We start from the raw sequence: 19884 nt of genomic DNA, 5'->3' as shown, positions 1-19884 counted from the left end.
TCTGGGAATCTGGAGGGCCCGGGTTGAATTGGAATCGGACAGTTAATGAGGAGAGAGAAACACAGAGAGGCTGGAGGGGCGGGGAGCTGACAGCAGGATGTCTCCGCCCCGTCCGCTCGCTACCTTTAAGTTGCTCTGTGCCGCCGCCTCCCGTTTCATTTCTGACCGAGCTCTGACTGTCAGAGATTTTCCACAGAGCCGCCGATATGACTGAATGCCGCCGCCGCTCAAACCAAGGCCCCCCGCAAGAAGAAGAAGGCGGCTCCCCGCTCCAAGTCAGCCGGTCCCACGTTGGGCGAACAGATCCTCAAGGTTGTGGCCGATGGCAGCGATCGCAAGGGAATGTCCCTGGCCGCGATAAAGAAGGCTCTGGCGGCCAAAGGCGTGGATGTGGAGAAGCGCGGGTCCCAGATCAGGTTCAGTATCAAGAGGAATGTGACAAATGGCTTCCTGGTGCAGACCAAGGGCACGGGCGCCTCGGGCTCCTTAAAAGTCGCTAAGAAGGAAAACCAGGGGAAAGTGGGAAGGAAGGTGAAGAAACCAGCAGCCAAGAAATCTCCAGCCAGCAAAACCAGCAGCCAAGAAATCTCCAGACAAGAAACCAGCAGCCAAGAAATCTCCGGCCAAGAAAACGAGCACCAAGAAGGCGCCAACAGTAAAAAAGACAGCGAAAGCGGCGGCTGGGAAGAAGGCGGCAGCGGCGAAGCCCAAGAGCCCCAAGAAGACCTCGGGCGCAAAGGTGAAGGTGGCCAAAAAGGTGGAAAAACCGAGGGCCAAGGCCAAATCAGCAAAACCCAAGAAAGCAGCGCTCAAAAAGTAAATAAAAAGTGCAACTTGTAAACATCTGAACCCAAAGGCTCTTCTCAGAGCCACCCACGCCTCTCAGAAAAGAGTTGATCCCCGAATCAAATGATCCCTGTCCCGGGGCCGGGCTCAGATTTCAGACAAAAATCATTGAACATGAAGCCAGGATCCCTGGTGACTCGCTGACATTGGCTGCACCCACCCCTCCCCCAGTGTCTGCAATAAAACACAGAATGGGATGTCCGGCCCGGGCCTCACTGTAACCGGGGATGTGTTCGGCTCCAGTCTCAGTTCCTGCTCATTGTCATTTCACAGATTCAGGGGGAGAGTCTGTGAGACGGTGATACTGGCGGAGATACCCCGCCTCACAACTCAAACCCCAAACACCACATTCTCCAAATCAGCTGGAATAAGGTGTTTGTAAACTGCTGAACCCGTCTGTGAGAGGAAGCGTGGGGAGATGGAACAAGGTCTGAGATTGACAGGGAAGGGGCTGTATATCGGCGGGAATATTCGCGATTGTTAATTGTAACGGGACTTTATTTTAAAGCTTCAGGTTCCTGGAAGTCTTGAATATAAATTCCGAGTCTGTTTCGGTTCTATTGTCGGAAAACGGTTTGAAATTGGCGGCTGCAGAAAGCTGGAGGCGGAGCTGGAAGATCAGAGGCCGCTCTCTGCTCTGTCTGTCAATCTTGACTCTGTCTCCTCCCCTTCCCGTCTCTCTCACTCTGCGCTTTCTCAGTCAGGTCGGCTCCGGCTCTATAAAAAGGAGCCGGCAGCAATTCACTTCTCATTCAGCGGCAGTTTAACTGAAGAGTCATTATCATGTCTGGTCGAGGGAAAGGAGGCAAAGGATTGGGTAAAGGCGGAGCTAAGCGGCACCGTAAAGTGCTCCGTGATAACATCCAGGGCATCACCAAACCAGCCATCCGCCGCCTGGCTCGCCGTGGCGGTGTCAAGCGGATCTCGGGCCTGATCTACGAGGAGACCCGCGGGGTGCTGAAGGTTTTCCTGGAGAATGTGATCAGGGATGCAGTCACCTACACTGAGCACGCCAAACGCAAGACGGTCACTGCCATGGATGTGGTGTACGCTCTGAAAAGGCAGGGCCGCACTCTCTATGGATTCGGCGGCTGAATAACTCGACCCTTTTCCCCAAACACAACACAAAGGCTCTTTTAAGAGCCACCCACCGGTTCACAGAGAGAGCAGCGACCCGGGGATCGGAGCGCGGACATTTGGGTTGGGAAATGGTTTCGGCTGTTTAATTAATGGAAAGAAAGGTTTGGATTTATATAGCGCCTTTCACGACCACCGAACGTCTCAAGACAGAAACAGAAAATAGGTGCAGGTGTAGAATAGGCCATTCGGCCCTTCGAGCCTGCACCGCCATTCAACAAGATCGCAGCTGATCACCCACTCCAGCACCTCCACTTCCCGACCCCCGCCCCCCCCCTCAGCCGCAAGGACCACATCCAACTCCCTCCCGAACACATCCAATGAACAAGACCAATGAAGTACTTTTGGAGTGTAGTCGCTGTAGGAATATGGGAATTATTAAATATTTTACAACTATTGTAAATATGAGAGATCAAAAACTCCGGCTGACAGTCACAATTACTGGGCAGGATACACAGTCCCAGATATTACAGTCTCCCCACACAGATAATTCCTGTCATGTGAGGTTTCTGTGAGAATCGGTTAAATGGGACGGCACTGGCGGGATCGATGCGGGACTTTATGTTTTCAAGAAGCAGTGACCGGGGATTTATTCCCGCCCGGTACAGACCGATCAGGGAATGGAACAGAATTCAAACCGGAATGTGGCAGAATGGGATTGGTGACTTATAATGGGGCACAATCGCCGTTATAAAGAGCGGGATTCTTAAATTGCTGGCGGGAAATTAGATTTTATTTAATCTCTGTTGGTTGATATTCTGAAATCGGCGGGCTTTTTGAAATTGACCAACTTTCAGTTTCAGTTCAGCCAATCAGGATCCAGTATTCTCCGCCCTTCATTTTCACTATTGGTGCTTGGTTCAAACTTGATTGGCGGTCGGGCTGCAGCCAATCACAGCCCCGGGGCGGACCCTCACACACTTTAAAAGGAGGCACAAGAGGAGGCTCTACATTACCAGTCGCTGTGTCCCAGATTGTGTTGAGATCCGTTCAGAAAATGGCCAGGACCAAGCAGACAGCGCGCAAATCCACCGGAGGGAAAGCTCCTCGCAAACAGCTGGCGACCAAAGCGGCCCGGAAGAGCGCTCCGGCCACGGGCGGAGTGAAGAAGCCTCATCGCTACAGACCCGGCACCGTGGCTCTGAGGGAGATCCGCCGCTACCAGAAATCCACCGAGCTGCTGATCCGCAAACTGCCCTTCCAGCGCCTGGTGCGGGAGATCGCTCAGGACTTCAAGACCGACCTGCGCTTCCAGAGCTCCGCCGTCATGGCCCTGCAGGAGGCCAGTGAGGCTTACCTGGTGGGACTCTTTGAGGACACCAACCTGTGCGCCATCCACGCCAAGCGAGTTACCATCATGCCCAAAGACATCCAGTTGGCCCGCCGCATCCGCGGGGAGCGCGCCTAGACTCCCCCTGCCCCGACTCGGAGCTTCAGCACCAAGTGCAACAACGGCTCTTTTCAGAGCCACCAAATCAGCAAAGGAAAGAGCTGCGATCTCTTGTAACCAAAGCTTCGTGTTGTTCATTAACCCACTGTAGGGACGGGCAGAGGGTGTGGGACTGATTAATGATCGTGTGTTCATATACCAGCTCGGTTCACATGGGAGTTATTGACGATTAACTGATGAGCCCTTTAATATTTTCAGAAACTGACATCGGCTTTACGTCGCTCTGACCCCAAGTTCCCCGGGGCAGAGCACAATTTCCCCATTCGGTGTTGCCGGAGAATGGGGGCAGGCAGATCTGGGAAGCACTGCAATGGACACGGATCCTGTATGTGTACATCGCTCGCTGATGCAGTGCGGTCGAAATTGACTGGGTTAGCAGAGAAATACACAACCCGGGAACGGCCGGAGCTCCCGAAAACAAAATCAGCATTCAAACTATCTCAAACCAGACCAGAATTAAACTAGGCCCTTTTATTACTACATTAATTCATCATCGCCGACTCTCTCGTTTTCAGACAGATTAAAGAATATTTAAAGAACCGGTGGCGGTATTTATACAATTGTTGAGTGACAATTGTAGTTCAATTATTCGCTGTTAACGGGAAGAGTGTATGTGAGAGCAGAGAACCGTAATGCAGAGACCGGGAACTGAAAACTCCCGCGTACGGATAAGGGGTAAGCCATTTAGGACTGAGATGAGAAGCTCATTCACTGAGAGTTGTTAACCTGTGGAATTCCCTACCGCAGAGTTGTTGATGCCAGTTCGTTAGATATATTCAAGAGGGAGTTAGATGTGGCCCTTATGGCTAAAGGGATATTGAGAGAGAGCAGAAAAGGGGTACTGAGGGAATAATCAGCTATGATCTTATTGAATGGTGGTGCAGGCTCGAAGGGCCGAATGGCCGCCTCCTGCACCTATTTTCTATGTTTACAGGTCTAAAACAGATTAATCTATCGGTACATGAATTAAAGGTCTCTGACTCCATTAAGACAGTAAGCAGCCCTTTCACAGATACTGTGGGTGGCTCTGAAAAGAGCCTTTGGGTTATTAGATTAAATCTTGTCCGCTTTACTTGGTCTTGGACGAAGTGGTGGTTTTCTTGGGCAGCAGCACAGCCTGGATATTCGGCAGCACCCCGCCCTGAGCGATGGTCACCTTTCCCAGCAGCTTGTTGAGCTCCTCGTCGTTGCGGATGGCCAGCTGCAGGTGTCTGGGGATGATGCGGGTCTTCTTGTTGTCGCGGGCCGCATTGCCAGCCAGCTCCAGGATTTCAGCGGTCAGATACTCGAGCACAGCAGCCATATAGACCGGGGCTCCGGCACCCACACGCTCAGCGTAGTTCCCCTTTCGCAGGAGCCTGTGAACACGGCCCACAGGGAACTGCAGTCCGGCCCGGGAGGAGCGAGACTTGGCCTTGGCGCGAGCTTTACCGCCGGTTTTTCCTCTTCCAGACATTTTCACGATCCACAAGTTCAGACAAAGAATGAGAAACTCCTCCCACATCTGCCCTTCTTATAGCTTCTGGAGGGATGCAGGGAACGAACTTGTGATTGGTCACTCTGTCGTGGATTTCATTGGCTGTTTCCGATGACCAATCACAGTCTGTCTAGTCCACCAATGAAAGGAGGGCGGAAATTACTGGTTCCCAACAGCCAGAACCTAACGATTTTTTAAATTCAAAAATCCCGCCAAAAATTGTTAAAATTGCGGATTATGTTAGTAACTTCACCATTAGCCAAATACTTCAAAACACTTTGTTTCCTTTTGTCTTATTCCATGTTCCCCTTGCAAATTCCAGCCTGTTACAATCAGGATTAAATTCGGCTTCAGTTTCAAACTGTCTGCAACGGGCGGGACTCAGTCCCCACTAATTCTGTAACGGGACACATTCCAGCTCCATCTTTGTAAAAGTGAACTTCTTTTCACAGGAGCTGCTGTGGGAGTGAGACCAGAACTGAGAGTCCTTCTGTAAAAAGAGAAGAGGGACAGGGTGTTCAAACTGCCCCTGTTCAAACTCCCATTCTGGGTTGTTACACTGCGGAGAGTCCCGGGTTAATAAACGGACTGAGCGCAACGGAATAAAAAAACTCGTGAAAAGGGCTTGAGTGAGAATGTGACAGAAATCGGAGTTTCCCTGCCCCCAAAAATAAATACGTCGGCAGGCGCTGTGAATGAACGGGTCTGAGAACAAAGGGAAAGCGACCAGGGACCGTGTTTGTAGTTTATTCACTGCAGGAAATTCCAGCGACACCAAGGTCAAGCCGATCAGTGAAGCTGCTTATGAGAATTCAAAACTAAATCTACAGCTGGAACTACAAAGGTTCTCAAACACAATTGTTCGGGAAATAATTACAGTAAATTCAGTCTAAAGGGTGATGTATTTGTGCAGCTCTTTCAATGATGTTGTGGGTGGCTCTTAAAAGAGCCGTTGTGTTTGGGGTTTGTTGTCAGGACAATGTGGAGTTTTACTTGGAGCTGGTGTACTTGGTCACCGCCTTTGTCCCTTCCGACACAGCGTGCTTGGCCAGCTCCCCGGGCAGCAGCAGGCGCACGGCGGTCTGGATCTCCCGGGAGCTGATGGTGCGGCGCTTGTTGTAATGTGCCAGGCGGGAAGCCTCACCCGCGATGCGCTCGAAAATATCGTTCACAAACGAGTTCATGATGCCCATGGCCTTGGAGGAGATGCCGGTGTCGGGGTGAACCTGCTTCATCACTTTGTAGATGTAGATGGAGTAACTCTCCTTCCTCGACTTTCGGCGCTTCTTGCCGCCCTTTGGTGGTGATTTCTTGATGACTTTCTTGGCACCCTTTTTCGAAGCTGGTTTCTTTTCCTCAGGCATCGTCTTGTTCAGTCAGGTACAGATATGAAGGAAATTTTGCTCCGGGCTCGCATTATATAGGCAGCCTCACACTCCGCCCACAACCTTATGCTAATGAGGGATGGGTGAAGGCAATGACTGTGATTGGTTCATTGGCCGCGTTGTCAATTTCCATTGTTCTGTATCTCTCTGATTGGTATCTTTAAACATCCAATCAGATTTATTGCTCGCCACAATCTCAAATTCTTAAATTAGGTCATCAATTACATCCCCTCCCGATTTATACTCTGTTCTTTATGTTTCTATTCTGCTCTCAAGCAAAAATGGTTAATGACGGCCGGACTTATGAGGAAGGTTCATTCACGTTTTTTTCTATATATACATTCAATAATCTGAACAGCTGTGTATGTCGATCTACATTTTTACATGTTCGAGACATTGACCGGTTTGTAACCGAGATTGCCTGAGGGTCACTTCTGATCAGGACTTGGGAGTCCTTCTATGAGGGCAAGGGACCCTCACTGTCCTTCCGCCCTGATGCTGCCTTCCTCCCATCGTTTAATTCAACACCTTTCTTATCTGTCACTGCTGTAACATGGATGTAACAGCATGGATTTATGAAGGGGAAGTCATGTTTGACAAATTTGCTGGAATTCTTTGAGGATGTCTCAAACAGGGTGGATAATGGGGAAGCAGTCGATGTGGTGCATTTGAAATTCCAGAACGCATTTGACAAGGTGCCACATAAAAGGTTACTGACTGCACAAGATAAAAGTTCACGGGGTTGGGGGTAATATATTAGCATGGATAGAGGATTGGCTAACAAACAGAAACCAGAGAGTGGGGATAAATGGTTCATTCCCAGGTTGGCAATCAGTAACCAATGGGATGCCACAGGGATCAGTGCTAGGACTCCAACTATTTATGATCGATATTAACGACTTGGAAGAAGGAACCGAGTGTAACGCAGCCAAGTTTGCTGACGATACAAAGATGGGAGGAAAAGCAATGGGTGAGGAGGACACAAAAATTCTGCAAAAGGACATAAGTGAGTGAACAAGGATTTAGCAGATGGAGTATAATATTGGAAAGTGTGAGGTCATGCTCTTTGATTTTTTTCTGCCAAAGTGCAAGTTATTACTTCAATGGTGAAAGATTGCAAGGTGCTGCAGTGCAGCGGGACCTGGGGGTACTTGTGCATGAAACACAAAAGGTTACTATGCAGGTACAGCAAGTGATCAGGAAGGCCAATGGAATCTGGCCTTTATTGCAAAGGGGATGGAATATAAAAGCAGGGAAGTCTTGCTACAGTTGTACAGGGTATTGGTTAGGCCACACCTGGAATACTGCATGCAGTTTTGGTTTCCATATTTACAAAAGGATATACTTGCTTTGGAGGCAGTTCAGAGAAGTTTCACACGGTTGATTCCGGAATGAGGGGGTTGACTTGAGGAAAGGTTGAGTAGGTTGGGCCTCTACTCATTGGAATTCAGAAGAATAAGAGGTGATCTTATCGAAACATATAAGATTATGAGGGGGCTTAACAAGGTGGATGCAGAGAGGATGTTTCCACTGCTAGGGGAAACTAGAACTAGAGGGCTTAATCTTAAAATAAGAGGTCGCCCATTTAAAACTGAGATGAGAAGAAATTTCTTCTGAGGATTGTGAATCTGTGGAATTCGCTGCCTCAGAGAGCTGGGACATTGAATAAATTTAAGACAGAAACAGACAGTTTCTTAATGATAAGGGAATAAGGGAATATAGGGCAGGGAAGTAGACCCGAGTCCATGATCGTATTAAATGGCGGAGCAGGCTCGAGAGGCCGTATGGCCTACATTTGCTCCTATTTCTTATGTTTTTATGTTTTTATGTTCTTATGTTCTAACTACATTAGTTTTTTCAGTATTACCTTCATCTGGAATGCCCCGTAAATGTCTATGATTTGAAGACTAAAAGGACATTCTGTCCATCGTGTATATGCTGATTTAAAACACCTAACACCACAATATAGATCTTGGCAAAAAACATATCTATACAGAACAAAATGTAAATCAACTATCTCGCCCCCGTTCCCCAGGTCACTGCTCTCTCTGTGAGGAGGTGGGTGGCTCTGAGAAGAGCCTTTGTGTTGTGTTTGGGAGAAAGGGTCACGTTATTCAGCCGCCGAATCCATAGAGAGTGCGGCTCTGTTTCAGAGCGTACACCAGATCCATGGCAGTGACCGTCTTGCGCTTGGCGTGTTCAGTGTCGGTGACCGCATCCCTGATCACATTCTCCAGGAAAACCTTCAGCACCCCGCGGGTCTCCTCGTAGATCAGGCCCGAGATCCGCTTGACACCGCCACGGCGAGCCAGGCGGCGGATGGCTGGTTTGGTGATGCCCTGGATGTTATTACGGAGCACTTTGGCTCTGCCTTTACCCAGTCTTTTGCCTCCTTTACCTCCTCCAGTCATGATGATTCTTTACTGAAATCGCCGCTGAATGTTAATCTCTCGCCTTACCCATTGTCTGTTGAGACCACCAATGAAACGAGGGCGGAAATTCCGGTCCTCAACAGTCACACCTCGAACAATTTTTAATTTCAAAAACACCGCCAATAATTTTTTAAAGTGCGGATTATGTTAATAAATGCACCATTAGCCAAAGGTTTACAAACAGGTTTTACTTCCTTTTATTTTATTCCATATTTCCCTTACTAATTCCAGGCTGTTACAATCAAAATTAAATTCTCATTCACTGTCAATCTGTCTGTAACAGACGGCAATCAATCCCCACTGATTCTGTAACGGGGCACATTCCAGCTCAAACTGTGTAAAAGTTGGGAATCACAAATCATGGATTGATCTTCCGCACAGGTGGGAGTGAGACCAGAACTGGGAGCCCTTCTGTGAAAAGGGAAGAGGGATAGAGTGTTCACACTGCTCCCGTTCTGGTCTCTGTACGAACTCCCATTCTGGGTTTTTACATTGCAGGGAGTCCCGGGTTAATAAACGGATTGACCGTAACAGGAATTGAAAAAAAAACTTGTAAAGGACTTGCGAGAGAATGAGGTGACTGAAATCTGAGCCTCATTCCCTAAACAAGCTCTTAATTCCTCGGCAGGCGCTGTAAATGGGAACGAGCAACAATGAATCGTGTTTGTAGCATGAATGGCGGGAAATTCAACAGCGGTCCTAACGTCGAACCAGACAGTGAAGCTGCTTATGAGAATTCAAAACTAAATCCACAGCTGGAACTGCAAAGGTTCCCAAACACACTTGTTCAGGAAATAATTACAGTAAATTGAGTCTAAAGGGTGATGCGCTTTAGATCTTTCAGAGAGGTTGTAGGTGGCTCTTAAAAGAGCCGTTGTGTTTCTGGTTTGTTCTCTCAGGACAGCGTGGAGTTTTACTGGGAGCTGGTGTACTTGGTCACCGCCTTTGTCCCTTCCGACATGGCGTGCTTGGCCAGCTCCCCGGGCAGCAGCAGGCGCACGGCGGTCTGGATCTCACCGGAACTGATGGTGTCAGATTATGGTATGAGAGTGTGTATTTTATTCTGTACCCGTCTATCTCTGGTATATGAATGTGGCATTTAATCTGTACCTGTCAGTTACTGGTATATGATTGTTGGGGTTACTCTCTACCTCTCAGTTTCGGTTATGTGATTGTGGGTTTTAATCTGTACCTGTCACTCTCTAGTATTTGAGTGTGGTGTTTATTCTGTATCCATTTGTCTCTGGTATGTTAGTGTGGGTTAATCTGTACCTGTCAGTCTCTGATACGTGACTGTATTTTTTCTGTAACTGTCAGTTTATATGTGAGTGTGTATTTTATTCTATACATTTCAATCTCTGGTATGCGAATGTGGGGTTTAACCTGTACATGTCAGTTTCTGGTATGTGAGTGTGGGTTTAATCTGTACATATCAGTTTCTGGTCTATTATTGTGGGCTTTAATCTGTACCTATTAGTTTCTGGTATGCGAGTGTGGGTGATATTCTGTACCTGTCTGTTTCTGGTATGAGAGAGTGGTTTTAAGATGTACCATTCAGTCTTTGATATTTGAAAGTGGGGATTAATCTGTACCCGTCAGTTCCTGGTAGTTGAGTATTGGTTTTATCCCATAGCTGTCAGTTTCTGGGGTTTAATCTGTAACCATCAGTTTCTGGTAAAAAGTGTGTGGTTTAATCTGTACATGTCAGTTTCTGGTCTATGAATGTGGGTTTAATCTATACCCATCAGTTTCTGGTGTGCAAGTGTGGGTTTTATTCTGTATATTTCAGTATCTGGTATATGAATGTGATATGTTTCAATAGTGAAACAGCATTTGATCCTACCGCTCTGTGTGGCTGTAAGATTCACAATGTAACTCAGCCACTTTGGATCACTGTTGGACTGACAGCTTCTGCTGCCTGTGATAACAGGATTGAGGTCAGTTCTGTGTCTCTGCGCTCTGTGAGTGATAATGTACTTACTGTATGCGAGAAGGAGCTGCCTGCACTTTGTCTTGTGTTCTGGATGGAAGAAATATCATATTTATACTGGCTCAATGAAGTATTTTGCTTTGAGAATAATAATACCAGAAAAATATTAGTTATGATATGGACAACTGATGGGGAAAATATAAAATAAAGTTGTAATGAATGTATATGTTTATAATAAAGTAAAGTATCTGGAGAGAGGAAACCGTGATTCAAACAGTGTCCTTGTCTGACCTAACTGCAGTACAACAGCACTCAGATTTTCCACACCAGATGTGTAGAACGGTTCTATAGAAAGTTATCAGCAACCAGACACAACCCAAACCCAGCACTGGTCCATGAATGAGATCACCCGATTAATACAATCGAGGTTTATATCCTCCACTCCCATAGGACTAACTGTAAAATTCTGAATCGCTTTCTGGATTATAACCACAGGTACCTGGGCTGTACAACAATTGTTCTCAGTCTATTGGAACCGAGTTAAGTGCCTGTGCAGTCAACAGAATGTCACAGAGCCCGGATCATGATGTATCTGAGGGAGCGACAATGTATCTTTCGATCACCTTCAACGCGGTTCTGGAGAACTCAACGCACCGAAACAAAATTACCAAATTTGAAATGTCTACTTTCTGTCCTGGTGCCTGCAATAGATGCACTTTGTGACACTCCTCACATCCTCACTGTCAGACTGTGTTTCCACTGTTCAATGTCCAAGAAGGGCAGACACGGTGAGATTGAGACTGAATCAGGAACATTCACTACTGGTTTGGTGACAGAAACCAGCAATGATTTGAAAGAGTGTGGTGATTAACTTTCTCTGTTACCTTACACTGTACACACACAGCCCGGGATATCCCCGCTCCTTTCCCCCACTCACTCCATGTTCCCGAACTACTTCCTGCTCCATTCTGCCTCTTACAAACAGCCCCCGATTCCCTGACACAAAGCCCATTTGCGGACACAGTCCCAACGCAATGAGCTGCTGTAAGGTGGCTGCTGTTTGCTTCCTTACTCTGGCCCAGGATATCTCCGCTCCCTGATGTGTTCAACGATTATCAGCCCAGCACAGAGGAAATGGCAGCCACTGGCAGAGTTGGGGGAGGGGAGGTCGCATGGGCCCTTCCCGTCGGTTTAAACACTGGGCGGGGAGACGAGTGGCCGGGGGTGGTGGGGAGCAGGCAAGTATTTCAATGCTCGAGTGTGAAGTTTGGAGGTGGATCTGGAAGCTCAGAGGCCGCTGTCTCTGCTCAATCTGTCACCCTGTATAGTTCAGACTATGGGATGTGAGTGTGTGTTTTACACTGTATAGTTCAGACTATGGGATGTGAGTGTGGGTTTTACACTGTATTGATCAGACTATGTGATGCGAGTGTGTGTTAAATTTTATATGAATCAAAAAGCAGAATGTTTAAAAGAGGAGAGACTAGCAAATGTAGTTACTCAGGAGGATTTGAGTGTCATTGTACACGAATCACATATAGTTAACTTGCAGCTACTGCAAGCAATTCGAAAGGTAAAGGATATGTTGGCCTTTATTACAAGGGGTTTGGAGTATAAGAGTAAAGAAATGTGGCTGCAATTATGTAGGGCTTTGGTGAGACCACACCTGGATTACTGGGCACAGTTTTGGTCTCATTGCCTAAGGAAGGATATTAGAGGGGGTGCAACATTGAATCCTGGGTTAGAGAGATTGAGTGAAATGCACCTATACACTCTGGAGTTTAGAAGAATGAGAGCTGAGCTCATTGAAACCTAAAAAAAATCTTAGAAGTCTTGGCAGGGTAGATGCTGTGAGGATGTTTCCCTTTGCTGGATAGTCTAGATCTAGGGGTCATAGTCTCAGGATAAGGGATCGGACACTTAGGACTGAGATGAGGAGCAATGTATTCACTCAGAGGAATGTGAATCTTTGGAATTCTATACACATAGGTCTGAGATACTCAGTCATTGAGTATATTCAAGACAGAGAACAAAGGGAATCAAGGGAAATGGGTATCAGGCAGGAGTTCAGGGTGAAGTTCAGCCATGAATGTAATGAATTGTGGAGCAGGCTCGAGCGGCCTTACCGCCTGCTATTTCTTATTCTCTTACAGCTGTCAGTATCTGCTACGCGAGTGTTGTTCTTTCTTCAGTTTTTGGTGGACAAAAGTGGGTTTTATTATACACCATGTCAGCTTCTGGAATGTGATTGCGAGTTCCACTCTGTTTTTGCCTGTCTCCGGGATGTGAGTGTGGATTTTACTCTGTACCTGTCGGTCTCTGGTATGTCAATGTGGGTATTATCCTGTACCTGTCAGTTTCTCGTATGTGATTGGGGATTTATTCTGTACTTGTCAGTTTCTGTTATGTGAGTTTTATTCTGTACCTGTTATTTTCTGAATTTGTAACATGGGTTTTCCTCTGTACCTGCCAGTTTCTGGGATTGTGAGTGTTAATTTTTTGTCTGTACCTGTCTGTTTCCAGTATCAGAATGTAGGTAAAACTATGTAGTTCTCAGTCTCTGGGATGTGAGTGTGCGTTTTACTCTGTATCAGTCACGTCTTTGGTATGTGAGTGGGTTTTATTCTATAGCTGTCTTTCTCTGCTATGCGAGTGTGATTTTACACTTTATCATTCAGACTCTGATATGTGAGTTGGGTTTTATTCTGTACCTGTCATTTTCTCGTATGTTAACGTGGGCTTTAATCAGTACCTGGCAGTTTCTGATATGCGAGAGTGGATTTTAGCCTGTATCTGTCAGTTTATGATATCCGAGAGTGGGTATCTCTCATTGTCTTTTATGTAAGTGTAAGTTTTACTCTGTATAGCTTAGTCTCGGATATGGGAGTGCAGAATTTACTCTATAGCTGTCTTTCTGTGTGATGCAAGTGTGGATTTTACTCTGTATCTGTTAGTCTCTGATGTGAGTGTGTGAGTTTTACTCTGTATGTCAGTTTCTGGTATGCAAGTGTGGTTTTCCTCTATCATTCAGGCTCTGGGATGAAAATGAGAGTTTTACTCTATGTTAATATCTGCGATGTGAGTCTGGGTTGTATTCTGTAACTTTCATTTTCTCAAATCTGAGTTGGGTTTTATTTTGTACCCGTCAGTTTCTAGTATATGAATAGGGGTTTTAATCTGTACCTGCCAGTTTCTGCTGTGATAGATACAGCACAAAAGCAGCACTGTCAGTTTCTGATGTGTGAGTCTGTTTTAATCTGTACCTGTTAGGCTGTGGGATGTGAGCGTGTGTTTGGCTCTGCATCGATCAGTATCTTTTATGTGGCTGTTGATTTTGCTCTGTAGCTGTCACTCTCTGGGATGTGAATGTGGGTTTGACTCTGTAGCTGTCATTTTCTCATGTGTGAGTGTGTTATAGACTGTATGTGTCACTCTCTGTGGTGTGAGTGTGGGCTTTACTCTGTATCTGTCAGTTTTTGGAATGAGAGTTTGGTTTTAATCTTTACCTGTCAGTTTCTGGTATTTGTCTATTGTTGTTACTCTCCAATTGTTAGTTTCCAGGATGTGATTGTGTATTTTAATCAGTACCTGCCAGTTTCTTGTACAGGAGTGTGGATATTAGTCATATCTTCCAGTCTCTGGTATGTGAGTGTGTGTTTTACTTTATAGCTGTCTGACTCTGGGATGCAAGTGTGTATTTTATTCTGTATCTACTGGGTTACAGAATGTATTAACAAAAACTGAGAGGTACAGAATAAAAGTTATGTGAATATCCATTTTACTCTGTACCAGTCACTTTCCGATATGTGAGTGTGGATTTTAACCGATATCTGCCAGTCAGTCAGTCTGTTCCCATATGTGATTGTGATTCAATCTCAATCTGTCATTCACTGTGCCCGAGAGTATGTGTCATTCTGTCTCTCTCAGTCCCTGGCACCGTTTGTGGGTGTGGGATCCATTCTGTCTCTCTCAGTCCCTGGCACTGTGTGTAGGTGTGGGGTCCATTCTGTGTCTCAGTCCCTGGCACTGTGTGTGGGTGTGGGATCCATTCTGTGTCTCTCAGTCCCTGGCACTGTGTGTGGGTGTGGGGTCCATTCTGTGTGTCTCAGTCCCTGGCACTGTGTGTGGGTGTGGGGTCCATTCTGTGTCTCTCAGTCCCTGGCACTGTGTGTGGGTGTGGGGTCCATTCTGTGTCTATCAGTCCCCGGCACTGTTTATAGGTGTGGGATCCATTCTGTGTCTCTCAATCCCTGGCACTGTTTGTGGGTGTGGGATCCATTCTGTGTGTCTCAGTCCCCGGCACTGTTTGTGGGTGTGGGGTTCACTATGTCTCTGTTAGAATGGTGATGTGTGTGAGTGCAAGAGTTATTATGTAATTGACAGTCTCTTGTTGCCAGCTATTCTTGCTGTGTGACTGTTGGATTCTGTTCCTTCTTTATGCCTATGCTAGTTTGAGATTATCTGTGATTATCTCAGGAGGAGGTTTGGTTCAGTCCATTACCTCCGTTTCTCTGCTCTTGTATGTTAGTTGCTGGGTTTGAGAGTCAGTGTACAGACACCAGTGTGGATTGACACCGTGTCAGTCAGTCCTTGTGTGTGAGTAAGGGAGTGAAAATGGATCTGCCTCTCAGAGCGATATGTTTGGACTTTGAAACAACATCTTATTGTACTGTTCCAAGTGACTGTGGGATTCATAATGTAACTCTGGGATTCGGATCACTGTGGGACTAGACAGCTTCTGCTGCCTGTGACAATATGATTGAGGTCAGTTCTGTGTCTCTGTGCTCTGTGAGTGATAATGTACTTACTGTGTGTGAGAGGGAGCTGCCTGCACTGTTCCTTGTGTTCCAGGTGGCGGAAAGATCACATTTATTCTGGGGGTGAAGTATTTTGCTCTGAGAATAATAATATGAGAAAAATATTAGGTACAAGTCATGGACAGGAACTGTAGACTATAACAATAAAGTTATAATTAATGTGTTTCTTTATAATAAAGTAAAGTATCTGGAGAGAGGCATGCGCGATACAAACAGTGACATTGTCTGACCTCACTGCAGTACAGCGGCACTCAGATTCTCTCATCATCATCATCATCATAGGCGGTCCCTCGAACCAGGATGACTTGCTTCCACGTGAGCTCACAGATGTTTCAATGAAGGACCTGATATTCCAATCCTGACTCCAATTGAAAGGGTGGAAGATGCCTGTGCGTGGATTTTTTTAACGTGTGGTGACCGTTGCACATCAGCTACCACACAGGCTTGACAGAGCTAGGACTTTATCCAGTGGCAAGGGTTGACCAGGACTGGAGACCTGCTCGGCTGCACGGACCTAGTGCGCACAGACCCAGTGTGGGCTGGCCTGTGCTGCCCCTGGGCCATCGGCTCTTCTGGGCCCTGTACCCTCATTCGCCACACCACTGTCACAATCTCTCGCCGCTCCTCCGCCACAAACATTCGCCGCACCTCCGCCATGATCTCCCACCGCACATCCATTACAAACATTCGCCGAACCTCCGCCACGATCACCCACCGAAGCTCAGCCACGATCCCTCAATGCCCCTCCGCCTTGATCACTCACCACACCTCCGCCACGACCATGAGCAGAGGAGCGGGACGGTCGTGTCGGAGGTGTGGTGAGTGATCAGATTCCCCACACCAGCTGTGTCAGACGGTTCTATAGTAAGTTATCAGCATCCAGACACAACCCAAACCCAGCACTGGTCCATGAATGGGAACACCCGATTGGCAGAGTCCAGGTTTATATCTCCCACTTCCATGGGACAATCTGTAAAGTTCTGAATCGCTTCCTGGATTATAAGCACAGGTATCTGGGCTGTACAACAATTGTTTTCAGTCTAATGAAACAGAGCTGAGAGCCTGTACAGTTAACAGAATGTCACAGATGTATCTGAGGGAGCGACAATGTATCTCTCGATCACCAGCAACACGGTTCTAGAGAATTCAACACACCGAAACAAAATAACCGATTATTGAAATGTCTCTTTTCACACTCCTCTCCTGGTGCCTGCAATAGATGCACTTCGTGACACTTCTCAGTCAGGCTGTGTTTCCACTATTCAATGTCCAAGAACAACAGACACTGAGATTGGAACTGAATCAGGAACATTCACTACTGATTTGGGGAAAGAAAGCAGCACTGATTTGAAAGAGCGAGATGATTTACTTTCTCTGTTACCTTACACTGTACACACACAGCCCGAGAATGGCCTCTCCCTTCCCCCACTCACTCCATGTTCCAGAACTAATTCCTGCTCCACTCCACCTCTTACAGACAGCCCCCGACTGCCGCTGAACTTACCCCGACTCAAAGCCCATCTGTGGACTCAGTGCTAATGTGATGAGCTGCTGTAAGGAGGCTGCTGTTTGCTCCCTTACTCAGGCCCGGGATATCTCCGCTTCCTGATGTGTTCAACGATCATCAGCCCAGCACAGAGGAAACGGCAGCCGCTGACAGAGCTGGGGGAGGGGAGCTCACATGGGCCCTTCCCGTCGGTTTAAACACTGGGCGGTGAGAGCGGGGAGCAGCATGTATTTAGTGCATGCTCAGACCATCTTTTTGTCCCTATTTAAATCAGCAAAAATGGGATTGTTTCACAAGTTGCTTTTATCACTAATTAAATGGGCCACATTGAGAGAATTTTAATTATAATCCGAATTACCAACAAAATGATTCGGTGAGCCGGACACTGGAGTGTGATTTCCTCGAGAGTTTTACTCTTTCCGTCAGTCTCTGGTGTGTGAGTGTGTCCCTGTCATTTCTGATAGGGGACTATGGGTTTTACTTGCTGCATATTATTGTTCTGATAACTGGGTGTGAGTTTTATTCTGTACCTGTTAGTCTCTGCTATGTGAGTGTGGGTTTTATTCTGTATCTCTTAGTTTCTGCTATGTGAGTGTGGGTTTAATTCTGTTCCTATCAGTTTATGCTATGGGAATGTCGGTTTCATTCTGTACTCGTCAGTCTCTGCTATGCCAAAATGGGTTTTACTCGACCTGTCAGCTTCTAGTATGCGAGTGTGGGTTTTTATCCTCAGTTTATGGTGGGAGAGTGTGGGTTTTATTCTGTAGCTGTCAGTCTATGTTGTGAAAGTGTGCATTTTACTCTGTACCTGTCAGTTTCTAATGTGTGAGTGTGGGTTTTATTCTGTACCTGTCAGTCTCTCCTATGCGAGTGCGGGTTTTACTTTACCTGTCAGTTTCTAGTATGTGAGTGTAGGTTTTTTTTGTACCTGTCAATCTCTGGAATGTGAGTTTGGGTTTATTCTATTTTAACCTGGCTATGAAACCTGCTCCCTCGTGGCTTAGGTGTCCTCTGGAAATAAACTCAGCAGATCAGTACGAATCGCTTGCCGATTATTCAAAAGTTTCAGATAAATGCACAAAATGACCAAACTGCTTCAAAAACAGACACAAGCTGTCAAAAATAATGGAAAACAAGGCCCAGTAGATTGAGAGAGAGAGCTCGGCCTGGTGGGAATCCATCACTGGATCGTTCACACAAGCGAGTGGATTAATTTGGTGATAGTACGAATTCATTGGTAGGTATTCGGTGAGTAAGGTAAATAATCACCAGATTGGAATATAGCTTTTTCTTGTAACATCACAGATAAGTGGATCGCAAGCAGAGTGGAGGAATTTGGTGATAGTAGGAATTCATTGCAAATTATTGACCTGGTTAGGAAATTGACTGAGCTGTAGGAGACAGAGGGTAGGGACAAAGGTTGGTTCTCAAGTTGGCAGGATGTGGTGTCCCACAGGGATCTGTGTTGGGGATTAAACTATCCCTAGTATTTATTAATGACTTAGTTGATGGCAATAGAAAGTCATATATCTAAATTTGCCGCTGAACACAAATGAAAGATGGCATTGCAGGCAGTGTAGTTGAAAGCATCAAATTACAAAGGGATAGCGATAGATTAAGTTAATGAGCAAAACTGCATCAAATCGATTTCAATGTAGACAAATGTGAGGTCATCCACTTTCGACCTAAAAAGGATACAAGAGGGTACTTTCTAAATGGTAAAAAGCTAAAAACAGTGGAGGTCCACAGAGACTTGGGAGTCCAGGTACAGAGATCATTAAAATGTCATGAACAAGTCCAGAAAATAATCAGAAAGGCTGATGGAATGCTGGTTTTTACATCTCGAGCACAAGAATACTAGGGGGTAGAGGTTATGCTGCAGCTATACAAAGCCCTGGTTAGCCAACACCTAGAGCACTGTGAGCAGTTCTGGGCACCATGACTTAAGAAGGTTATATTGGCCTTGGAGCGAGTGCAGCGTAGATTTACCACAATGATACCCGGACTCCAAGATTTAAGGTATGAGGAAAAATTACACAAATTAGGGCTGTATCCCCTAGAATTTAGGTTAAGGGCTGATCTGATCGAAGTTTAAGATATTAAGCGGAACAGATGGGGTAGATAGAGAGAAACTATTTCCGCTGGTTGGGGATTCTAGGACTCGGGGCAGTCTAAAAATTAGAGCCAGAACTTTTAGCAGTGAAATGAGGGAACACATTTATACATAATGGGTGGTAAAGTTTGGAACTTGCTTCCTCAAACACCAATTGATGCTAGGTCAGTTGTTAATTTTAAATCGGAGATTGGTAGCTGTTTGTTAACTAAAGGTATTAAAGGATCTGGCCAAAGGTGGGTATATGGAGTAAGGTCACAGATCAGCCATCATCTCATTGAATGGGGGAACAGGCTCGAGGGGCTCAATGGCCTACTCCTGTTCCTATGGAACAGTTGCCAGGACTGGTGAAATAATCCAAATAAAGATTAATTTGCTGAGACTTTGCAGCAGTTGTTTTCTGCTGTTAAATACCAGAATCAAATTGATCAGAATGCACCAATTGAAACAGAAAATTCAGTGCTTTCTGGGGAGGTGAATGGCCGAGACACATTGATACTGAACTGTATTTAGTGAGCAACAGAACAAGGAGGATGAGACAATCTCACACAGACATATACACACACGTAGAGACATACCCACAGAAGCACATACACAAGCACGTACACATTCATATATCAAAATATATACATAAACACATACACAGCCACAAAGATTGACACACATACACTTCTCTAACTGGCGAGAAGCTCGGAGCTGTGGACAAGCAGAGATTTTTCGGGGCAGGGGTATAAAAGGATACAGAGGTAAAGCAGGTGGAAGGAGTTAAGAGACAGATCAGCCCTGATGT

The 19884-nt window shown here is 46.2% G+C and overlaps 2 protein-coding genes across 2 annotated transcripts; one reads left to right on the top strand and one right to left on the bottom strand.

Moving 5' to 3' along the window:
* Window positions 1-1629: 1629 nt before the first annotated feature.
* On the top strand, window positions 1630-1941 carry LOC139273664 (histone H4). Its single transcript, XM_070890703.1, has one exon. The coding sequence runs from the start codon at window positions 1630-1632 to the stop codon at window positions 1939-1941; it is 312 nt and encodes a 103-aa protein (XP_070746804.1).
* Window positions 1942-8409: 6468 nt separating this feature from the next.
* On the bottom strand, window positions 8410-8706 carry LOC139273672 (histone H4-like). Its single transcript, XM_070890708.1, has one exon. The coding sequence runs from the start codon at window positions 8704-8706 to the stop codon at window positions 8410-8412; it is 297 nt and encodes a 98-aa protein (XP_070746809.1).
* Window positions 8707-19884: the final 11178 nt, after the last annotated feature.

The sequence above is a fragment of the Pristiophorus japonicus genome, chromosome 9 (assembly GCF_044704955.1).
Source record: "Pristiophorus japonicus isolate sPriJap1 chromosome 9, sPriJap1.hap1, whole genome shotgun sequence".
Taxonomy (NCBI): Eukaryota; Metazoa; Chordata; class Chondrichthyes; family Pristiophoridae; genus Pristiophorus; species Pristiophorus japonicus.
Note: the sequence above shows the minus strand (reverse complement) of the source record. Positions and strands in the feature narration are given on the sequence as shown.

Coding starts and splice junctions, on each gene's coding strand:
- LOC139273664 (XM_070890703.1), top strand. CDS start 1,630: ATGTCTGGTCGAGGGAAAGGAGGCAAAGGATTGGGTAAAGGCGGAGCT.
- LOC139273672 (XM_070890708.1), bottom strand. CDS start 8,706: ATGACTGGAGGAGGTAAAGGAGGCAAAAGACTGGGTAAAGGCAGAGCC.